Source organism: Pseudophryne corroboree, chromosome 1 (assembly GCF_028390025.1).
Source record: "Pseudophryne corroboree isolate aPseCor3 chromosome 1, aPseCor3.hap2, whole genome shotgun sequence".
NCBI classification, from domain to species: domain Eukaryota; kingdom Metazoa; phylum Chordata; class Amphibia; order Anura; family Myobatrachidae; genus Pseudophryne; species Pseudophryne corroboree.
This window is the reverse complement of record NC_086444.1, coordinates 421,705,229-421,726,564: the sequence shown is the minus strand read 5'-3', so window position 1 is coordinate 421,726,564 and position 21,336 is coordinate 421,705,229. Positions and strand designations below refer to the sequence as shown.

At 49.7% G+C, this 21,336-nt stretch overlaps 1 protein-coding gene across 2 annotated transcripts in view; it reads right to left on the bottom strand.

Moving 5' to 3' along the window:
* The window catches only part of SEC14L2 (SEC14 like lipid binding 2), a 156,469-nt gene that overhangs the window by 8,664 nt on the left and 126,469 nt on the right, over window positions 1-21,336 (bottom strand). For both annotated transcript variants that reach the window (XM_063913384.1, XM_063913385.1), the window contains exon 11: window positions 11,448-11,617. In XM_063913384.1, coding sequence (XP_063769454.1) covers window positions 11,448-11,617 — 170 coding nt within the window. The remainder of the gene's footprint in view (window positions 1-11,447; window positions 11,618-21,336) is intronic.

Here is a 21,336-nt window from a genome sequence, read left to right as displayed (position 1 = left end):
CTACCATCTTTCCCAGGACTCGCGTGCAGTGATGCACCGACACCTGCTTTGGTTTCAGGAGATCCCTGACCATGGTCACTAACTACTGAGCCTTCTCCTCCGGGAGAAATACCTTCTTCTGTTCTGTGTCCAGAATCATGCCCAGGAAGGGCAGACGCGTCGTAGGAATCAGCTGCAACTTTGGAATATTCAGAATCCAGCCGTACCGTAGCAACACTTCCTGAGAGTGCGCTACGCTGACCAACAACTGCTCTCTGGACCTCGCCTTTATGAGGAGATCGTCCAAGTACGGGATAACTGTAACTCCTTGCTTCCGGAGAAGTACCATCATCTCCGCCATTACCTTGGTAAAGACTCTCGGTGCCGTGGATAGACCAAACGGCAACGTCTGGAATTGGTAATGACAGTCCTGTACCACAAACCTGAGGTACTCCTGGTGAGGCGGATAAATGGGGACATGCAAGTACGCATCCTTGATGTCCAGAGATACCATAAAATCCCCCTCTTCCAGGCTGGCAATGACCGCTCTGAGCGATTCCATTTTGAACCTGAACTTTTTCATGTAAATGTTCAAGGATTTTAAATTTAGAATGGGTCTTACCGAACCATCCGGTTTCGGTACCACAAACAGTGTGGAATAGTAACCCCTTCCCTGCTGAAGGGGGGGTACCATTATTATCACTTGCTGGAGGTACAGCTTGTGAATAGCTGTCAGGACTATCTCCCTCCCCGTGGGAGAAGCTGGCAAGGCGGATTTTAGGTAACGGTGAGGGGGCGTCACTTCGAATTCCAGCTTGTATCCCTGAGATACAATTTGTATAGCCCAAGGATCCACTTGTGAGCGAACCCACTGGTTGCAGAAATTTCGGAGACGCGCCCCCACCGCTCCTGGCTCCGCCTGTGGAGCCCCAGCGTCATGCGGTGGACTTAGTGGAAGCAGGGGAGGACTTTTGTTCCTGAGAACTGGCTGCATGGTGCAGCTTCTTTCCTCTACCCTTGCCTCTGGCAAGAAAGGATGCACCTCTGACTCTCTTGCTTTTTTGAGAACGAAAGGACTGCATTTGGTAATACGGTGCTTTCTTAGGCTGTGAGGAAACCTGTGGCAAGAAAGTCGACTTTCCAGCTGTCGCTGTGAATACGAGGTCCGAGAGACCGTCCCCAAACAATTCCTCACCCTTATAAGGCAAAACCTCCATGTGTTTTTTAGAGTCGGCATCCCCTGTCCATTGCCGAGTCCATAAGACCCTCCTGGCAGAAATGGACATTGCATTTATTCGAGAACCCAGCAGGCAAATGTCCCTCTGGGCATCCCGCATATATAAGACGACATCTTTAATATGGCTAAGTGTTAGCAATACGGTATCCCTGTCCAGGGTATCCAACCCCTCTGACAGAGTATCTGTCCATGCTGCAACAGCACTGCACAACCAAGCTGAAGCAATAGCCGGTCTCAGTAGAGTACCAGAGTGTGTATACACAGACTTCAAGATACCTTCCTGCTTCCTATCCGCAGGTTCCTTTAGGGCGGCCGTATCCTGAGACAGCAGGGCCACTCTTTTAGATAAGCGCATCAGGGCCTTGTCAACCCTAGGGGAGGATTCCCAGCATAACCTATCCGTTGGCGGGAAAGGGTACGCCATTAGTATTCTCTTGGGAATCACCACTTTCTTATCAGGGGAAGACCACGCTTCTTCACATAACTCATTTAATTCATGTGACGGGGGAAAAGTCACTGGCTGCTTTTTCTCCCCAAACATATTTACACTCTTGTCAGGGACAGGGTCAGCCTCTGAAATGTGTAATACATTTTTCATTGCAATAATCATGTATCGGATGGCCTTAGTCATTTTGGGCTGTAATAGTGCCTCATCCTCGTCGATGCTGGAGTCGGACTCCGTGTCGACATCTGTGTCAACCAACTGAGATAGTGGGCGTTTTTGAGACGCTGACGGCCTCTGAGGCGCCTGGGCAGGCCCGGGTTGAGAGCCCGGCTGTCCCCCGGCAGCAACATAATCAAATCTCTTATGTAATGAGTTTACATTGTCATTTAAGACCTTCCACATATCCATCCAATCAGGTGTCGGCACCGACGGGGGCGACACCACATTTATCTGCACTTGCTCCGCCTCCACGTAACCCTCCTCATCAAACATGTCGACACAGCCGTACCTACACACAGCACACACACAGGGAATGCTCTGACTGAGGACAGGACCCCACAAGGTCTATGGGGAGACAGAGAAAGAGTATGCCAGCACACACCACAGCGCTATATACACAGGGATACACACTACCAGAAGTGAATTTTTCCCAATAGCTGCTGTATCAATACACCTTTTGCCTAAATTTATGTGCCCCCCCCTCTCTTTTTACCCTCTTAGTGCCAGGAGACTGCAGGGGAGAGCCTGGGGAGCGTCCTTCCAGCGGAGCGGTGAAGAGAAATGGCGCTGGTGTGCTGAGGAAGAAGGCCCCGCCCCCTCAGCGGCGGGCTTCTGTCCCGCTGTTTCTGACTAAAAAATGGCGGGGGTTTTACACATATACAGCCACAGACTGTATTATGTGTCTTTTTTATGCCAAAGGTATTCTTATTGCTGCCCAGGGCGCCCTCCCCCCAGCGCCCTGCACCCTACAGTGACCGGAGTGTGTGGTGTGCAGTGGGAGCAATGGCGCACAGCTGCGGTGCTGTGCGCTACCTTAATGAAGACAGGAGTCTTCAGCCGCCGATTTCATCACCAACTTCTGATCTTCTGGCTCTGCGAGGGGGACGGCGGCGCGGCTCCGGGAACGGACGACCGAGGACCTTTGCCTGTGTTCGAACCCTCTGGAGCTAATGGTGTCCAGTAGCCTAAGAAGCGCAACCTAGCTGTGAACAGGTACGTTTGCTTCTCTCCCCTCGGTCCCACGTAGCAGTGAGTCTGTTGCCAGCAGATCTCACTGAAAATAAAAAACCTAACATTACTTTCTTTACTAGCAGGCTCAGGAGAGCCCACTAGGTGCATCCAGCTCTGGCGGGCACAGATTCTAACTGGAGGAGGGGCATAGAGGGAGGAGCCAGTGCACACCAGATAGTACCTAATCTTTCTTTTAGAGTGCCCAGTCTCCTGCGGAGCCCGTCTATTCCCCATGGTCCTTACGGAGTCCCCAGCATCCACTAGGACGTCAGAGAAAACGAGATTTATGGTAATTACTTACCGTTGTTAAATCTCTTTCTGTGAGGTACACTGGATTCCACAGGGAATAACATCGGGGTGTAGAGTAGGATCTTGAGCCGAGGCACCAACAGGCTAAAAGCTTTGACTGTTCCCAAGATGCTCAGCGCCGCCTCCTCTATAACCCCGCCTCCGTGCACAGGAGCTCAGTTTTGTCAACCAGTCCAACGCACTAGCAGGTTAAAGAGACGACAACAGTTAGTAGCCACAGACACCACATTCTCACGACAGGAAAAGGTATCAGCGCTAATGCCATACCAACCCAAAGAAGCTAAGTGCGTCAGGGTGGGCGCCCTTTGGAATCCAGTGTACCTCGCAGAAAGAGATTTAAAAAGGGTAAGTTCTTACCATAAATCTCCTTTTCTGCAGCGGGGTACACTGGTATTCCACAAGCAATAACATCGGGGATGTCCTAAAGCAGTTCCTTATGGGAGAGGACGCACTGTAGCGGGCACAAGAACCCGGCGTCCAAAGGAAGCATCCTGGGAGGAGGAAGTATCGAAGGCATAGAACCTTATGAACGTGTTCACTGAGGACCACGTAGCCACCTTGCACAACTGTTCAAGGGTCGCACCACGGCGGGCCGCCCAAGAAGGTCCAACAGACCGAGTAGAATGGGCTTTGATGGTAGCAGGAGCTGGAAGGCCAGCCTGTACATAAGCATGTGCAATCACTATTCTAATCCATCTGGCCAAGGTCTGCTTGTTAGCAGGCCAGCCACATTTGTGAAAACCAAACAGCACAAAGAGAGAATCAGACTTCCTAACGGAGGCTGTCTTCTTCACATAGATACGGAGAGCCCGTACCACATCCAAAGACCGCTCTTTGCAGGATAAATCCGTAGAGATAAAGGCCGGAACCACAATCTCCTGTTTAAGGTGGAAAGAAGACACCACCTTAGATAGATAACCAGGACGCTTTTGAAGAACCGCCCGGTCACGGTGAAAAATCAGATAGGGGGACCTACAAGACAAGGCACCCAAATCTGATACCCATTTAGCAGAGGCAATAGCCAGCATAAATAAGACCTTGAGGGAAAGCCACTTAAGGTCCGCAGATTCAAGAGGTTCAAACGGAGACTCTTGCAAAGCCTCCAGAACCACTGACAAAGCCCAAGGAGCCACAGGTGGGATATAGGGAGGTTGAATCCGTAAAACACCCTGAGTGAATGTATGAACATCAGGCAGAGTCGCAATTTTTCTCTGAAACCATACCGACAAGGCAGAAATATGAACCTTGAGGGAGGCCAGCCGAAGGCTCAAGTCCATGCCCTGTTGTAGGAAGGCCAAAAGTTTGGCCGTACTAAACTTGTAAACGTCATGATTGTTAGATGCGCACCAAGCAAAGTAGGAATTCCAGACCCTATGGTAAATCCGAGCAGAAGCTGGCTTATGGGCCTTCAACATAGTATGAATGACCACTTCAGAAAATCCTTTGGCCCTGAGTACGGAAGTTTCAAAAGCCACGACGTCAAAGACAGTCGGGCCAAATCCTGGTAAACACAAGAGCCCTGAACGAGGTCTGGTCATTGCGGAAGCAGAAGAGGACGCACTTGCAAGAGACCCTGTAGGTCTGAGAACCAATGCCGTCTGGGCCACGCTGGAGCTATTAGAAGAAGGATTCTTACTCACTACTCTGGGCAGGAGTGACACCAGAGGGAACACGTACGTCAGCCGAAAGTTCCATGGAATTGCCAGTGCGCCCACGAACGCCGGCTTGAGGATCCCTTGTTCTTGCTCTGAAGACTGGAACGTTGTGATTATGTCGAGACGCCATCAGGTCTACATCTGGTAGGCCCCACTTGTCCACTCGGAGTTGAAATACTTCTGGATGAAGGCACCACTCTCTGGCGTGTATGTCCTGATGACTGAGGAAATCTGCTTCCCAGTTGAGGACCCCCCGGAATGAACACTGCCGATATGGCTGGCAGATTGCATTCCGCCCATTGAAGAATCTTTGACACGTTCATCATTGCCATGCGGCTTTGAGTGCCGCCTTGATGATTTATGTATGCCACCATTGTGGCGTTGTCTGACTGTACTTGAACAGGCCTGTGCAGTACTAGATGCCGGGCCAGTTTCAGAGCATTGAACACTGCTCGCAATTCCAGAATGTTTATCGGGAGGACTGTCTTCAGGGTTCACCGACCCTGAAGTCAGTGTTGCTCCAACATCGCGCCCCAACCCCTCAGACTGGCATCTGTCATCAGAAGGACCCAGTTGGAGATCCAGAAGGGAATGACCCCTGCTCAAGCGTTGGTCTTGCAGCCACCAGGTAAGTGACAGACGGACCTCCGGAGACCAGGAGATCATTTGAGACCTGATATGGTGAGGCAGGCCATCCCACTTGGCAAGAATCAGTTTCTGCAGAGGGCGGGAATGAAATTGAGCATACTTCACCATGTCGAAAGCCGACACCATGAGGCCTAGTACTTGCATCGTCGAGTGTATCGACACACGCGGAGGAGATAGGAAGCAGCGTATCTTGTCCTGAAGCTTCAGGACTTTCTCCTGTGACAAAAACAACCTCTGGTTGTGTGTCCAACAACACTCCCAGATGCAGCATGCTCTGGGCAGGGATCAAGGATGATTTCTTCCAGTTGATGAGCCACCCATGGGCTTGCAGAAACTGGGCCGTCAGATCCAAATGACGGAGGAGAACTTCCGGGGAATTGGCCAGGATCAGCAGGTCGTCCAGATACGGCAGGATCCGGATGCCCCGACGGCGGAGTGCAGCCGTCATAACTGCCATGACCTTGGTGAAAATTTGCGTAGCCGTGGTCAGACCAAACGGTAAGGCCCGGAATTGTTAATGGAGATTGCCAATAGAAAACCGCAGGTATTGCTGATGTGACATGGCAATAGGGATATGTAGGTAAGCATCCTGTATATCCAGGGATACCATATAGTCCCCTGGTTCCAAAGCCAGGACAATAGAGCGAAGGGTTTCCATACGAAACTTGGAGACCCTCACAAACTTGTTCAAAGATTTGAGGTTGAGAATGGGCTGGGAGGAACCATTCGGTTTGGGAACTAGGAACAGGGTTGAAAAGTACCCCCTGCCCCTCTGAGCCAGAGGCACCGGCACTACCACTTTGGTGTCCAGGAGGGATTGTACCACTAAACGGAGAGTTGTTGCCTTCACCTGATCCAAAGCGATGTCCGTCAGGCAACAGCGAGGAGGGGGACGTGTCTTGAAGGATATAGCGTATCCGTGAGTGACGACTTCCCGTACCCAAGCGTCTGAAGTGGTCTTCAACCATACCTTCCCCCAGGGGGAGGCCCGCTCCGCAGGCTTGTCAGATTTGGAAGCCGGCTGACGGGCAGCCCAGGCACGTTTAGGCTTGGGCTTGGTGGTTTTGGAAGTGTGAGACTGTTTCGGGTACGCCTGACCCTTTGCTTTACCCGGATGGCGAAAGGAAGTACTCTTAGCCTTCGGGGCCGAAGGAGTAGTACTAGATAGACATGCAGTCTTAGCTGATTCCAAGTCAGCGACAATATTGTTGAGATCCTCACCAGAGAGAATGTTTCCCCTCCAGGGTTTTCTGAGAGTCCAAGTCCACCGACCAGGACCGCAACCAGAGAATACGGCGAGCCATAATGGATGTTGTAGCAGCTTTGGCCACCAGAACACCTGTATCTGAAGCTGCTTCTTTAATGTAATGAGATGCCGTGACAATATAATGGAGACATTGTCTGGCATGTTCAGAAAATTGGACGGAAACTCAGTCTCTATTTCCTGAGCCCACACCTCAATGGGATCAGTACTAAATACCGACGCCGGAATCCCGACCACACAATCCCGACAGGGGTGGCGAGCGGAACGCATCCCCTTGCGGGCTCGCTCCGCTCGCCGCGCTGCGGGCACGGTGCCTCGCTACGCTCGGCACACTATTATATTCTCCCTCTATGGGTGTCGTGGACACCCACGGAGGGAGAATATGTCGGGATTGTGACGGTCAGGATTCCGGCGTTGGTATTTCGACCGCCGGGATTCCGGCCGGCGGCACCTTGACCGCATCCCGCCTCAATAGCTTCTGCGGCCCAAGTAGCCACAATGGTGGGCCTATTCGCAGCCCCGGCAAGGGTATAGATAGCTTTTAAGCAGCCCTCCACACGCTTATCCATCAGCTCCTTGAAAGAAGTGCGATAGTGACAGGCAGAGCAGATGACACCACCAGCCGAGCGATTAGCGAATCCACCGGCGGTGGCGTTTCCCAATTTTTGCTTAATTCTGCTGGGGATAGAGGGCTAGCATCTTCTTGTGTGGGGTGAATTTCTTTCCTGGGTTCTTCCAGGATTCCTGTCAACCAAGTGGTCAGAATGAGGTAAAACCAATTTAGTAACCTTCTGACGTTTGAACCTGTCCGGTTTCTTAGATGTAGTAGCAGGCTCAGGATCATCATCAATCTGAAGAATGAGCCTGATAGCCTCTAATAGATCAGGAACATCCACCTGTGAAACAGATTCCCCATCAGAAACGTCACGATCAGAGTCTGTGGGGTCAGTATACATGCCATCTTCATCGGAAGAGGTATCCGGAACATGCGTAGATTGAGAGGAAGTAACAGCCCGCTTAGAGAACTTCTTAGGTTTAGTTTTAGGCTGGCGAGGGTCAGGAATACGTTTATTCAAAGAGTTATTCAAGTGCTGTAACTGAGTGGACAGAGCATCTGTCCATGGCGGATTAACCGCAGGGACCATATAAGGCTGATAAGGCACCGGAGGTCCCATAGGGGGCGCAAGTCTAGTTACCAGCGTAGTCAGTAAATTAGAAAAGGCAGACCAAGGCAGGCCCTGGTGTGCCCCCGTTGTTACAAACTGACTGGCGGGTACAGTACCCCCAAAACCTGAACCCTCCACAGCCATGTTATCCTCAAATGCATCTGGGACATCATAACCGTGCACGGCGGAATCAGCACCAGACCTATCGCCCCCTGTAGCTGACATGATATGAAAGTGTAAACCACTGGCGACACAGTACAATATCAGCAGACATAGGGGGTCATTCCGAGTTGATCGCTAGCTGCCGTTGTTCGCAGCGCAGTGATCAGGCTAATAATTGGCATTTCTGCGCATGCATATGCACCGCAATGCGCAGGCGCGTCATACGGGTCCAATGAGCATCATGGGTTTGCACAGAGTGTAATGAACATTCCAGTCTCACGGCCGAACGCAGGAAGATTGACATGAATTGGACGTTTCTGGGTGGCAACTGACCGTTTTCAGGGAGTGCTTAGAAAAACGCAGGTGTGGCAGAAAAAATGCAGGCGTGGCTGGGCGTTCGCTGGACGGGTGTGTGACGTCAAAAGCCGCCCCTCCGACATTAGAATCAACGCACATGAAGAGTAACTACAGGGCTGGTCTTGTTTTGCACAAAAAGATTTTTGCAGGCGCTCTGCTGCACAAGCGTTCGCACTTCTGCAAAGCGAAAATACACTCCCCGGTGGGCGGCGACAATGCGTTTGCACGGCTGCTAAAAACTGCTAGCGAGCGATCAAATCGGAATGACCCCCATAATACCCTTCACAAACCCCCCGTGCAGTGTGACAGCACAAACAGAGGATTTCGGAGGTAAATGTGACTAAAAAACACAGAGAAAAATACAAAATACGTATATCCTGTGAAATACCTATATTATCTAATAACCCTGACGCACGGAGCCCCCTCAGGTTACAGAATATAGGGATAGCAGTAGCAGTGAGATACACGGAGTAGAGATCACCCAGCAGCTATATGCACACACACACACACACACACGGGTGTGGTAGGGTATGCCGGCGGTCAGGCTCCCAGCAACCAGCATACCGGCGCTGGAATCCCGACCACCGGCATACCGACAGCTGGGTGAGTGCAAATGAGCCCCTTGCGGGCTTGCTGCGCTCGCCATGCTGCGGGCACGGTAATTCTCCCTCCAGGGGGGTCGTGGACCCCCAAGAGGGAGAAAAAGTGTCGGTATGCCAGCTGTCGGGATTCCGGCGCCGGTATACTGTGCGCTGGGATCCCGACAGCCGGCATACCCTGCAACACCCATGACAAACTGAAGACCACCCCACAGTCACATGTACAGTGCAGGAATTATGACAAACAATAAAACTGCACTATTACTGAGTAAAGCTATGTATATAAACAGATATATCAATGCATAGAAATAACTGGATGAATATCACAGGGTACTTGTACTAAAATGTAAGTATGCACTTTAGTAACACTGTCTAAATGACATGTAGAATACTTAAGTGTCTTGTAAATGCACAGCACTGATGATGCAGGCGGCTTTACAGAGGAGGCACCACCCAGCAGTCCCAGAATCAGCACAGCTGTGTGTAATGACGCCCAAACGCTGACAGGGAGTGAGGGAGACAGAGAGATGCAGCTCCAGGGCGGGAACATTTACTCTAAATGGCGCCCAGGGCCTGGGGGAGGGGCTACAGGCCAGAGCCTTATAACCTTGCTGGACTTCACCACCGGGTGCTGTGGGCCTTAATAAAATGGATTATAGCCTAATCCGACCTGTGCCCTTGCCCTGGTGGTCTAGTGGGGTCCCTGTACTGCCACAGTGTCCACGCCAGCGCGCGCGGCCCGCCTCCTAATGACCGTGTCGGATCGCGATTTACAGCGGGTCCCGCCTGGGGGACCCTCTTACCTCCTCCCTGAGTGCGGCCACGCGATCCTGGAGAACTTCGGTTAGTGTGTGTGCCCTGGGTGAAGAATCGGAGCCTCCGCTGTAAGTACCCGGCAACCAGGGACACGGAAGTATACAGCGCCGCTCGGGGAAGTGATGATAGGAGATATCAGAATGATATCTAGCACTAGAGTGCCTCTGCTGCAGCCCTTGAAGTCTTCTATCTTCTTTAAAATAGCTCTTCTTAGGGCTGCTGGAGCAGCCCTGCCTGTTAGTGTCCTGCCTGCAGGCACCAACTTACAAACTGAGTTCCTGTGCACGGAGACGGGGTTATAGAGGAGGAGGCGCTGAGCATCTTGGGAACAGTCAAAGCTTTTAGCCTGTTGGTGCCTCGGATCAAGATCCTACTCTACATCCCGATGTTATTCCCTGTGGAATACCAGTGTACCCTGCTGCAGAAATGGCACATGTGCAGAAGATTGCAAAGACTCTTTACTATCTTTCATCAAAAAGTTGTGGCTGCTGGCAGCAAGTATGGTGGTGTGGGGGGAAGGGAGCACCATGTGGGCACAGTAATAATCAGTCCTGGGTGCAGGATGTGCAGCGCGGGATCCCCCTTCACCCATGGGTAATGTAGATCCAGAACCCATTACAGATCCGCCACTGTAAGAACTCACTGTTACAGCAACGTCAAATGGATGCATCTGAAAGGCAAATGATTCTTACATGTGCCTAGTTCCAGAGCACGCGCAGTGGGAAAACATGCGAGCAGGCCTATATTAAATCTGAAGTGTACTTGAGCAATTTGGTTATTTTGATAGTGTAGGTATAAAAATATACCAATCTGACATTTCTATCCGGTCAAATAATAAATCTGGTCCTCATAGGTGCATGGTCATCCGGTGACAGGAAACATCTATGAATTTTGGCCATCCATGTATTGTTCTAAATGAATGGAACAAGGCATGTGTGAACAGCCTTATGGGGCCCATACACTTGTGAGTTATCTGGTACAACCGTTCGATTTCAACTGCACCTGTGAGATAAATCACAGGATTGTATGCACATTTTATGTACCATGTGACGCGATGCGCGGGCACGCCGGTCGAATCTCGTGTCTCAAGATATTAAGTGCTGCACTTAATATTTATCGCATCGCAGTGCGATCGCATGTGTTTTTGTTAACACATGCGATATATCGCACTGCGATGTGCAATGGGCACCCGCCGGGGGTGGCCAGAGGCCGCTCCCACTCGGCAGTGCGGTGCCCATCACGTGATTACCATGCAATCTATCCCATGATCGCATGGTAATCATTTTGGCAGTTCAGGGCGAGAACTACCGGTGCGATGCCCCGCGATATAGCATCGCACAAGTGTATGGGGGGCATTAGACTGCATCACACACATTACGCTATGGAATGAGATCTACAAATGAGAGCTTACAGCTTAAATAAAAGAGTGACACTTTTTCTGAGTAACGATCTTTAGGAAATGCATCCGTATGTTAATATCTGAAATTATAAGTGATTAGGCTATCAAGCTTCCATTCCCATCTTAATGCATTATTAAAATAACACATCCATAAAAGTATATTCTCTACATTTGTACTTACATGTCCCAGGGTCTGCACAGGTTAGGCTCCCATCTTCCGGTACCATATGGGCATTATATCTTTCATTAGGCAGCACCTCAATCATATCCCCAGCCTTCTGCCGCTCTCCTGCCTTTGTCTTTCGGAAAACACCAAACCCAATATCAGCGCCATCTGACTGGAACTGCCACCTACAGAATGGAAATAGTTGAAGAGGTGGTTTGCAAAATACTAAAGAAATATAGATAGGACATATATGTAAGTATATATGCAAGTAATAGTATTCAAGACTCAGCAGGGACGGAATACCGCCACTCATCGCAAGCATAGCGTAATAATGCCGTATGATTAAAAATCTCACAAAGGTCAGCTCTCCCGAGAGATACAAGGACTTCCGGGTTTAAGACTCAGGAGTCCTTCTGCTCAAGCGTCATATGACACACATGTCACAGGGAAGATTGGGAGGGATCCAACCTCTCAGTGCGGAATGTGAAGATAAGCCCATAGGCTTCTATTAGGCAATGCCATCTGACGTCACCCAACAGGTCGAAGCTCTGCAATGTATCGCATTCCGAAGTTTGGTGCATATGAGAAATGTGACCAAACCTGTGAAAACTGCATTTTTGGAGGTTTGACCATACTTTTACCTCTGATGCATCCTGCCCCTACACAGGACTGTCTCTTATCACAGAACCAAAAAGAGACAAAAGAGCCCGGTACAAAACAAGGGTAGCAGCAGGGCCGGCGCTACCACTAGGCAGCTTTAGGCAGCTGCCTATGGGCGGCGACCACTGGAGGGCGGCACCGCTTAGTGAATGAAAGAAAACACTTTTTTTTATCATCTGCCGCCCTCAGCCCAGCCAAACTCCTCCTATTCTTTAAGAAACAGAGGAGCAGCTCGTGGGCGCCCACCACGTCTGTCTGCAAACGTGAGTTGACTGACTGTGTGCCTGATAGTGATTCTGCAACCCTGCCGTGCCGCCCCCCCCACCTCATACTGGAATGTGTTATGTGCAGGCTGCTGCCGCCTGCCGCATGTGCTCCTGAGTCCTGAGTTCGGGGTCCCACATGACATGATGAGCTATCACTGACTGCCGCTCCCCCACGCGATGGTCTCCCGCGTCCCCCCCCATCACCCCTGCATTTGAGCACAGGGCACCGCACATGAAGCAGTCACCCGCTCGTCTGGTCCGTCCGCTCCGCTGCCGCATCGTGTTAACGCTCCGGTGCTGCCTCTCCCTACTACAATCGAGTGCAAATTGTTATCCGCGCCCCCCCCCCCTCCGGCTCCATGCAATCCCGCAACTGGCTCCTGCATCACATCAGTACTGGCACTCACCGAATGATGCTGACTCTTGTTGATACCAGCTATTAGGCTCACACTGCTCCCCCGCCCCCTCCTGCATCTTGTTCCTAGGTTCATCTCTTCTCCCCCTACGAGTGCAGGCTCCAATGTGTTACTCATCAGAGTCACCATATCCCCCCCCCCATCCTGCCGCGACTCTCTCACTGCCCCCCCATGCACCATACCCCCGAAGCACACGCAGGGGGGGGTTTCTGGGTACCCAGAAACCCCCCCTGATGGACTGCATTCCTTATTTTAGAAACAAAGACAGCTGTGTCTCCACTTCAAAGAAAGCCGCGATAACCGCTGCGGGGATGAGGGATCTATTGCCGGCAAAGTCTGCATTGTGACCTGCAGATACTGGGAGCTGCTGTGCATGCACAGCACAGCAACTCCATATGTCCTCATCATTCCAGTAGCTATTCCGTGGCTGGCAGTGTCTCTCCTCTGCAACCCAGGTACATATATGTGCAGTACAATGTATATGTTTGTTGAAATGTACAGTATGTGTGTGGTGTGTTTGTGTTATGTATGTTTGTGTGTGGATTGTATGTGCAGTCTGTGTATTTTGCCTACAAACACACACACTGTCGTCACTCTCCCTGTCGTCACTCACCCTGTCGTCACTCTCCCTGTCGTTACTCTCCCTGTCGTCCCTCTCTCTCCCTGTCGTCACTCTCTCTCTCCCTGTCGTCACTGTCTCTCTCTCCCTGTCGTCACTGTCTCTCTCTCCCTGTCGTCACTGTCTCTCACTCCCTGTCGTCACTGTCTCTCTCTCCCTGTCGTCACTGTCTCTCTCTCCCTGTCGTCACTGTCTCTCTCCCTGTCGTCACTCTGGCTGTCCCTGCTGTCACAATTTCAGCTCATTCAGTGTGCTACAATGTGAATTTCGGCTCATTCAGTGTGCTATAATGTGAATTTCGGCTCAGTCACTGTGCTACAATGTGAATTTTGGCTCATTCAGTGTGCTACAAGGTGAATTTCGGCTCATACAGTGTGCTACAATGTGAATTTCGGCTCATTCAGTGTGCTACAATCTGAATTTCGGCTCATTCAGTGTGCTATAATGTGAATTTCGGCTCATTCAGTGTGCTACAATCTGAATTTCGGCTCATTCAGTGTGCTACAATGTGAATTTCGGCTCATTCAGTGTGCTACAATGTGAATTTCGGCTCATTCAGTGTGCTATAATGTGAATTTCGTCTAATTCAGTGTGCTATAATGTGAATTTCGGCTCATTCAGTGTGCTACAATGTGAATTTCGGCTCATACCGTGTGCTACAAGGTGAATTTCGGCTCATACGTGTGCTGCAAGGTGAATTTCGTCTCATTCAGTGTGCTACAAGGTGAATTTCGGATCATTCAGTGTGCTACAATGTGAATTTCGGCTCATTCAGTGTGCTACAATGTGAATTTCGCCTCATTCAGTGTGCTACAAGGTGAATTTCGGCTCATTCAGTGTGCTACAATGTGAATTTCGGCTCATCAGTGTGCTACAATGTGAATTTCGGCTCAGTCAGTGTGCTACAATGTGAATTTCGGCTCATTCAGTGTGCTACAATGTGAATTTCGGCTCATTCAGTGTGCTATAATGTGAATTTCGTCTAATTCAGTGTGCTATAATGTGAATTTCGGCTCATTCAGTGTGCTACAATGTGAATTTCGGCTCATACCGTGTGCTACAAGGTGAATTTCGGCTCATACGTGTGCTGCAAGGTGAATTTCGTCTCATTCAGTGTGCTACAAGGTGAATTTCGGCTCATTCAGTGTGCTACAATGTGAATTTCGGCTCATTCAGTGTGCTACAATGTGAATTTCGGCTCATTCAGTGTGCTACAATGTGAATTTCGGCTCATTCAGTGTGCTACAATGTGAATTTCGGCTCATTCAGTGTGCTATAATGTGAATTTCGTCTAATTCAGTGTGCTATAATGTGAATTTCGGCTCATTCAGTGTGCTACAATGTGAATTTCGGCTCATACCGTGTGCTACAAGGTGAATTTCGGCTCATACGTGTGCTGCAAGGTGAATTTCGTCTCATTCAGTGTGCTACAAGGTGAATTTCGGATCATTCAGTGTGCTACAATGTGAATTTCGGCTCATTCAGTGTGCTACAATGTGAATTTCGCCTCATTCAGTGTGCTACAAGGTGAATTTCGGCTCATTCAGTGTGCTACAATGTGAATTTCGGCTCATTCAGTGTGCTACAATGTGAATTTCGGCTCAGTCAGTGTGCTACAAGGTGAATTTCGGCTCAGTCAGTGTGCTACAAGGTGAATTTCGGCTCATTCAGTGTGCTACAAGGTGAATTTTGTCTCATTCAGTGTGCTTCAATGTGAATTTCGGCTCGTACCGTGCGCTATAATGTGAAAGGGGCACCAGTACTAGATAGTATAAGGGGTTCTACTAGACGGGACATGCCGCCTTTTGGGTGACCACGCCCCCCTTTTCCTTGACTTTTGCATACCCCCACTCCAAAATTTCCACTTCGACCACTGTGTATATTTATATATATATATATATATATATATATATGAGACTACGTACACACACATATATGTGGGGAGGGGGGGGGCAGCTGACAATTTGCCTAGGGTGCTGAGAAACCTTGCACCGGCCCTGGGTAGCAGAATGCATATTTTATGCAATTAAAAAAATACCTGTTGTTCATTTATGTGAAACTATATTACTTACCAGAGCAACATAACATTCCTAAAGTACACACAATAGCACTACATGTAAATACTGCATTACATCTGTTCCAGAAATGTAATGTCTGCAAATGTAAATAAGAGGAATGAGACAGATTCAGTAGCTTTATCTCAGCTCTTAAAAAGAATGCGAGGAGTGGTAGGTTTCAGCAACAGAAATTATTATAATAACTGTGTATTTGTGATCCTTAACACACAGTAAAAATAAGAATTTACTTACCGATAATTCTATTTCTCGGAGTCCGTAGTGGATGCTGGGGTTCCTGAAAGGACCATGGGGAATAGCGGCTCCGCAGGAGACAGGGCACAAAAAAGTAAAGCTTTACTAGGTCAGGTGGTGTGCACTGGCTCCTCCCCCTATGACCCTCCTCCAGACTCCAGTTAGGTACTGTGCCCGGACGAGCATACACAATAAGGGAGGCATTTTGAATCCCGGGTAAGACTCATACCAGCCACACCAATCACACCGTACAACTTGTGATCTAAACCCAGTTAACAGTATGACAACAGAAAGGGCCTCTTAAAGATGGCTCCTTAACAATAACCCGAATTAGTTAACAATAACTATGTACAAGTATTGCAGATAATCCGCACTTGGGATGGGCGCCCAGCATCCACTACGGACTCCGAGAAATAGAATTATCGGTAAGTAAATTCTTATTTTCTCTATCGTCCTAAGTGGATGCTGGGGTTCCTGAAAGGACCATGGGGATTATACCAAAGCTCCCAAACGGGCGGGAGAGTGCGGATGACTCTGCAGCACCGAATGAGAGAACTCCAGGTCCTCCTTTGCCAGGGTATCAAATTTGTAAAATTTTACAAACGTGTTCTCCCCCGACCACGTAGCTGCTCGGCAGAGTTGTAATGCCGAGACCCCTCGGGCAGCCGCCCAAGATGAGCCCACCTTCCTTGTGGAGTGGGCTTTTACAGTTTTAGGCTGTGGCAGGCCTGCCACAGAATGTGCAAGTTGAATTGTGTTACAAATCCAACGAGCAATCGACTGCTTAGAAGCAGGTGCGCCCAACTTGTTGGGTGCATACAATATAAACAGCGAGTCAGATTTTCTGACTCCAGCCGTCCTTGCAATGTATATTTTTAAGGCTCTGACAACGTCCAACAACTTGGAGTCCTCCAAGTCGCTAGTGGCCGCAGGCACCACAATAGGTTGGTTCAGATGAAATGCTGATACCACTTTAGGGAGAAAATGCGGACGAGTCCGCAGTTCTGCCCTATCCGAATGGAAGATTAGATAAGGACTTTTATAAGATAAAGCCGCCAATTCAGATACTCTCCTGGCAGAGGCCAGGGCTAGTAACATAGTCACTTTCAATGTGAGATATTTCAAATCCACCTTTTTCAATGGTTCAAACCAATGGGATTTGAGGAAATCTAAAACTACATTTAGATCCCACGGTGCCACCGGAGGCACCACAGGAGGCTGTATATGCAGTACTCCCTTGACAAAAGTCTGGACCTCAGGGACAGAGGCCAATTCTTTTTGGAAGAATATTGACAGGGCCGAAATTTGAACCTTAATGGATCCCAATTTGAGACCCATAGATAATCCTGATTGCAGGAAATGTAGGAAACGACCCAGTTGGAATTCCTCCGTCGGAACCCTCCGATCCTCGCACCACGCTACATATTTTCGCCAAATGCGGTGATAATGTTTCACGGTGACTTCCTTCCGTGCCTTAATCAAGGTAGGAATGACTTCTTCTGGAATGCCTTTCCCTTTTAGGATCTGGCGTTCAACCGCCATGCCGTCAAACGCAGCCGCGGTAAGTCTTGAAAAAGACAGGGACCCTGCTGTAGCAGGTCCCTTCTCAGAGGTAGAGGCCACGGTTCGTCCGTGAGCATCTCTTGAAGTTCCGGATACCAAGTCCTTCTTGGCCAATCCGGAACCACTAGTATTGTTCTTACTCTTCTTTGCCGTATGATCTTCAATACCTTTGGTATGAGCGGCAGAGGAGGAAACACATACACTGACTGGTACACCCAAGGAGTTACCAGTGCGTCCACAGCTATTGCCTGTGGATCTCTTGACCTGGCGCAATATTTGTCCAGTTTCTTGTTGAGGCGAGACGCCATCATGTCTACAATTGGTCTTTCCCAACGGTCTATTAACATGTTGAAGACTTCTGGATGTAGACCCCACTCTCCCGGATGAAGATCGTGTCTGCTGAGGAAGTCTGCTTCCCAGTTGTCCACGCCCGGGATGAACACTGCTGACAGTGCTATCACGTGATTCTCCGCCCAGCGAAGAATCTTGGCAGCTTCTGCCATTGCACTCCTGCTTCTTGTGCCGCCCTGCCTGTTTACATGGGCGACCGCCGTGATGTTGTCCGACTGAATCAACACCGGCTTTCCTTGCAGGAGAAGTTCCGCCTGGCTTAGAGCATTGTAGATTATGTGAAGAGACTTTTCCAGACTCGTCCATACTCCCTGGAAGTTTCTTCCTTGTGTGACTGCTCCCCAGCCTCTCAGGCTGGCGTCCGTGGTCACCAGGATCCAATCCTGAATGCCGAATCTGCGGCCTTCTAATAGGTGAGCCTTCTGCAACCACCACAGAAGTGACACCCTTGTCTTTGGTGACAGGGTTATTCGCAGGTGCATCTGCAGATGCGACCCTGACCATTTGTCCAACAGATCCCTTTGGAATATTCTTGCATGGAATCTGCCGAATGGAATTGCTTCGTAAGAAGCCACCATTTTTCCCAGGACTCTTGTGCATTGATGTACTGACACTTTTCCTGGTTTTAGGAGGTTCCTGACCAGATCGGATAACTCCTTGGCTTTTTCCTCTGGAAGGAAAACCTTTTTCTGAACCGTGTCCAGAATCATTCCTAGGAACAGCAGACGAGTTGTCGGGATTAAATGGGATTTTGGAATATTCAGAATCCACCCGTGTTGTCTTAGCACCTCTTGAGATAGTGCTAAAGCTGTCTCCAGCTGTTCTCTGGACCTTGCCCTTATTAGGAGATCGTCCAAGTATGGGATAACTAATACGCCTTTTCTTCGAAGAAGAATCATCATCTCGGCCATTACCTTGGTAAAGACCCGAGGCGCCGTGGACAATCCGAACGGCAGCGTCTGAAACTGATAGTGACAGTTTTGAACAATGAACCTGAGGTACCCCTGGTGTGCGGGGTAAATCGGAACGTGTAGATACGCATCCTTGATGTCCAAGGATACCATAAAGTCCCCTTCTTCCAGGTTCGCTATCACTGCTCTGAGTGACTCCATCTTGAACTTGAACTTTTTTATGTAGAGGTTCAAGGACTTCAGATTTAGAATAGGCCTTACCGAGCCATCCGGCTTCGGTACCACAAATAGAGTGGAATAATACCCCTTTCCTTGTTGTAATAGGGGTACTTTGACTATCACCTGCTGAGCGTACAGCTTGTGAATGGCTTCCAACACCCTCTCCCTTTCGGAAGAGACGGTTGGTAAGGCAGACTTCAGGAAACGATGAGGAGGATCCGTCTCTAATTCCAACCTGTACCCCTGAGATATTATCTGCAGGATCCAGGGGTCTACCTGCGAGTGAGCCCACTGCGCGCTGTAATTTTTGAGACGGCCCCCCACTGTCCCCGAGTCCGCTTGAGAGGCCCCAGCGTCATGCTGAGGTTTTTGCAGGAGCCGGGGAGGGCTTCTGTTCCTGGGAAGGAGCTGCCTGTTGGTGTCTCTTCCCTCTTCCTCTGCCTCGTGGCAGGTACGACAAGCCCTTTGCTCTCTTATTTTTGTAGGAGCGAAAAGGCTGCGGTTGAAAGGTCGGTGCCTTTCTCTGTTGGGGAGTGACTTGAGGTAAAAAAGTGGATTTCCCGGCAGTAGCCGTGGCCACCAAGTCTGATAGACCAACTCCAAATAACTCCTCCCCTTTATACGGCAAAACCTCCATGTGACGTTTTGAATCCGCATCGCCTGTCCACTGTCGTGTCCATAAGGCTCTTCTGGCTGAAATGGACATAGCACTCACCCGAGATGCCAGTGTGCAAATATCCCTCTGTGCATCACGCATATAGATAAATGCATCCTTTATTTGTTCTAACGACAGTAAAACATTGTCCCTATCTAGGGTATCAATATTTTCAATCAGGGATTCTGACCAAACTACTCCAGCACTGCACATCCAGGCAGTTGCTATAGCTGGTCGTAGTATAACACCTGCATGTGTGTATATATTCTTTTGAATAACTTCCATCTTTCTATCTGATGGATCCTTAAGTGCGGCCGTCTCAGGAGAGGGTAACGCCACTTGTTTGGATAAGCGTGTGAGCGCCTTGTCCACCTTAGGGGGTGTTTCCCAGCGCGCCCTAACCTCTGGCGGGAAAGGGTATAATGCCAATAACTTTTTTGAAATTATCAACTTTTTATCAGGAGCAACCCACGCTTCATCACACACGTCATTTAATTCTTCTGATTCAGGAAAAACTGTTTGTAGTTTTTTCACACCATACATAATACCCTGTTTTACGGTATCTGTAGTATCAGCTAAATGTAACGTCTCCTTCATTGCCAAAATCATATAACGTGTGGCCCTACTGGAAAATACGTTTGAATTTCTACCGTCGTCACTGGAATCAGTGCCCGTGTCTGGGTCTGTGTCGACCGACTGAGGCAAAGGGCGTTTTACAGCCCCTGACGGTGTTTGAGGCGCCTGGACAGGCATTAATTGATTGTCCGGCCGCCTCATGTCCTCAACTGACTGTTTAAGGGAAGATAAACCATCACGTAATTCCACAAATAAAGGCATCCATTCTGGTGTCGACCCCCTGGGGGGTGACATCTGCATATTTGGCAATTGCTCCGCCTCCACACCAATATCGTCCTCATACATGTCGACACCACGTACCGACACACACCGCAAACTCACAGGGAATGCTCTAATGAAGACAGGACCCACTAGCCCTTTTGGGGAGACAGAGGGAGAGTCTGCCAGCACACACCACAAAGCGCTATATATACAAGGGATATCCTTATATTAAGTGCTCCCTTATAGCTGCTTTAATATATATATATATATAGCCATTAATGTGCCCCCCCTCTCTGTTTTACCCTGTTTCTGTAGTGCAGTGCAGGGGAGAGACCTGGGAGCCGTTCTGACCAGCGGAGCTGTGACAGAAAATGGCGCCGTGTGCTGAGGAGATAGGCCCCGCCCCTTTTTCGGCGGGTTCTTCTCCCGCTATTTTTCCAGTCAGGCAGGGGTTAAATATCTCCATATAGCCCCTATGGGCTATATGTGAGGTATTTTTAGCCTTGTATAAGGTTTATATTTGCCTCTCAGAGCGCCCCCCCCCAGCGCTCTGCACCCTCAGTGACTGCCCAGTGAAGTGTGCTGAGAGGAAAATGGCGCACAGCTGCAGTGCTGTGCGCTACCTTATGAAGACTGAGGAGTCTTCAGCCGCCGGTTTCCGGACCTCTTCACGCTTCAGCATCTGCAAGGGGGTCGGCGGCGCGGCTCCGGGACCGGACTCCACGGCTGGGCCTGTGTTCGATCCCTCTGGAGCTAATGGTGTCCAGTAGCCAAGCAGCAAATCCACTCTGCATGCAGGTGAGTTTACTACTTTCCCCCTAAGTCCCACGTTGCAGTGATCCTGTTGCCAGCAGGACTCACTGTAAAGAAAAAAACCTAAACTAAACTTTCTCTAAGCAGCTCTTTAGGAGAGCCACCTAGATTGCACCCTTCTCGTTCGGGCACAAAATCTAACTGGAGTCTGGAGGAGGGTCATAGGGGGAGGAGCCAGTGCACACCACCTGACCTAGTAAAGCTTTACTTTTTTGTGCCCTGTCTCCTGCGGAGCCGCTATTCCCCATGGTCCTTTCAGGAACCCCAGCATCCACTTAGGACGAT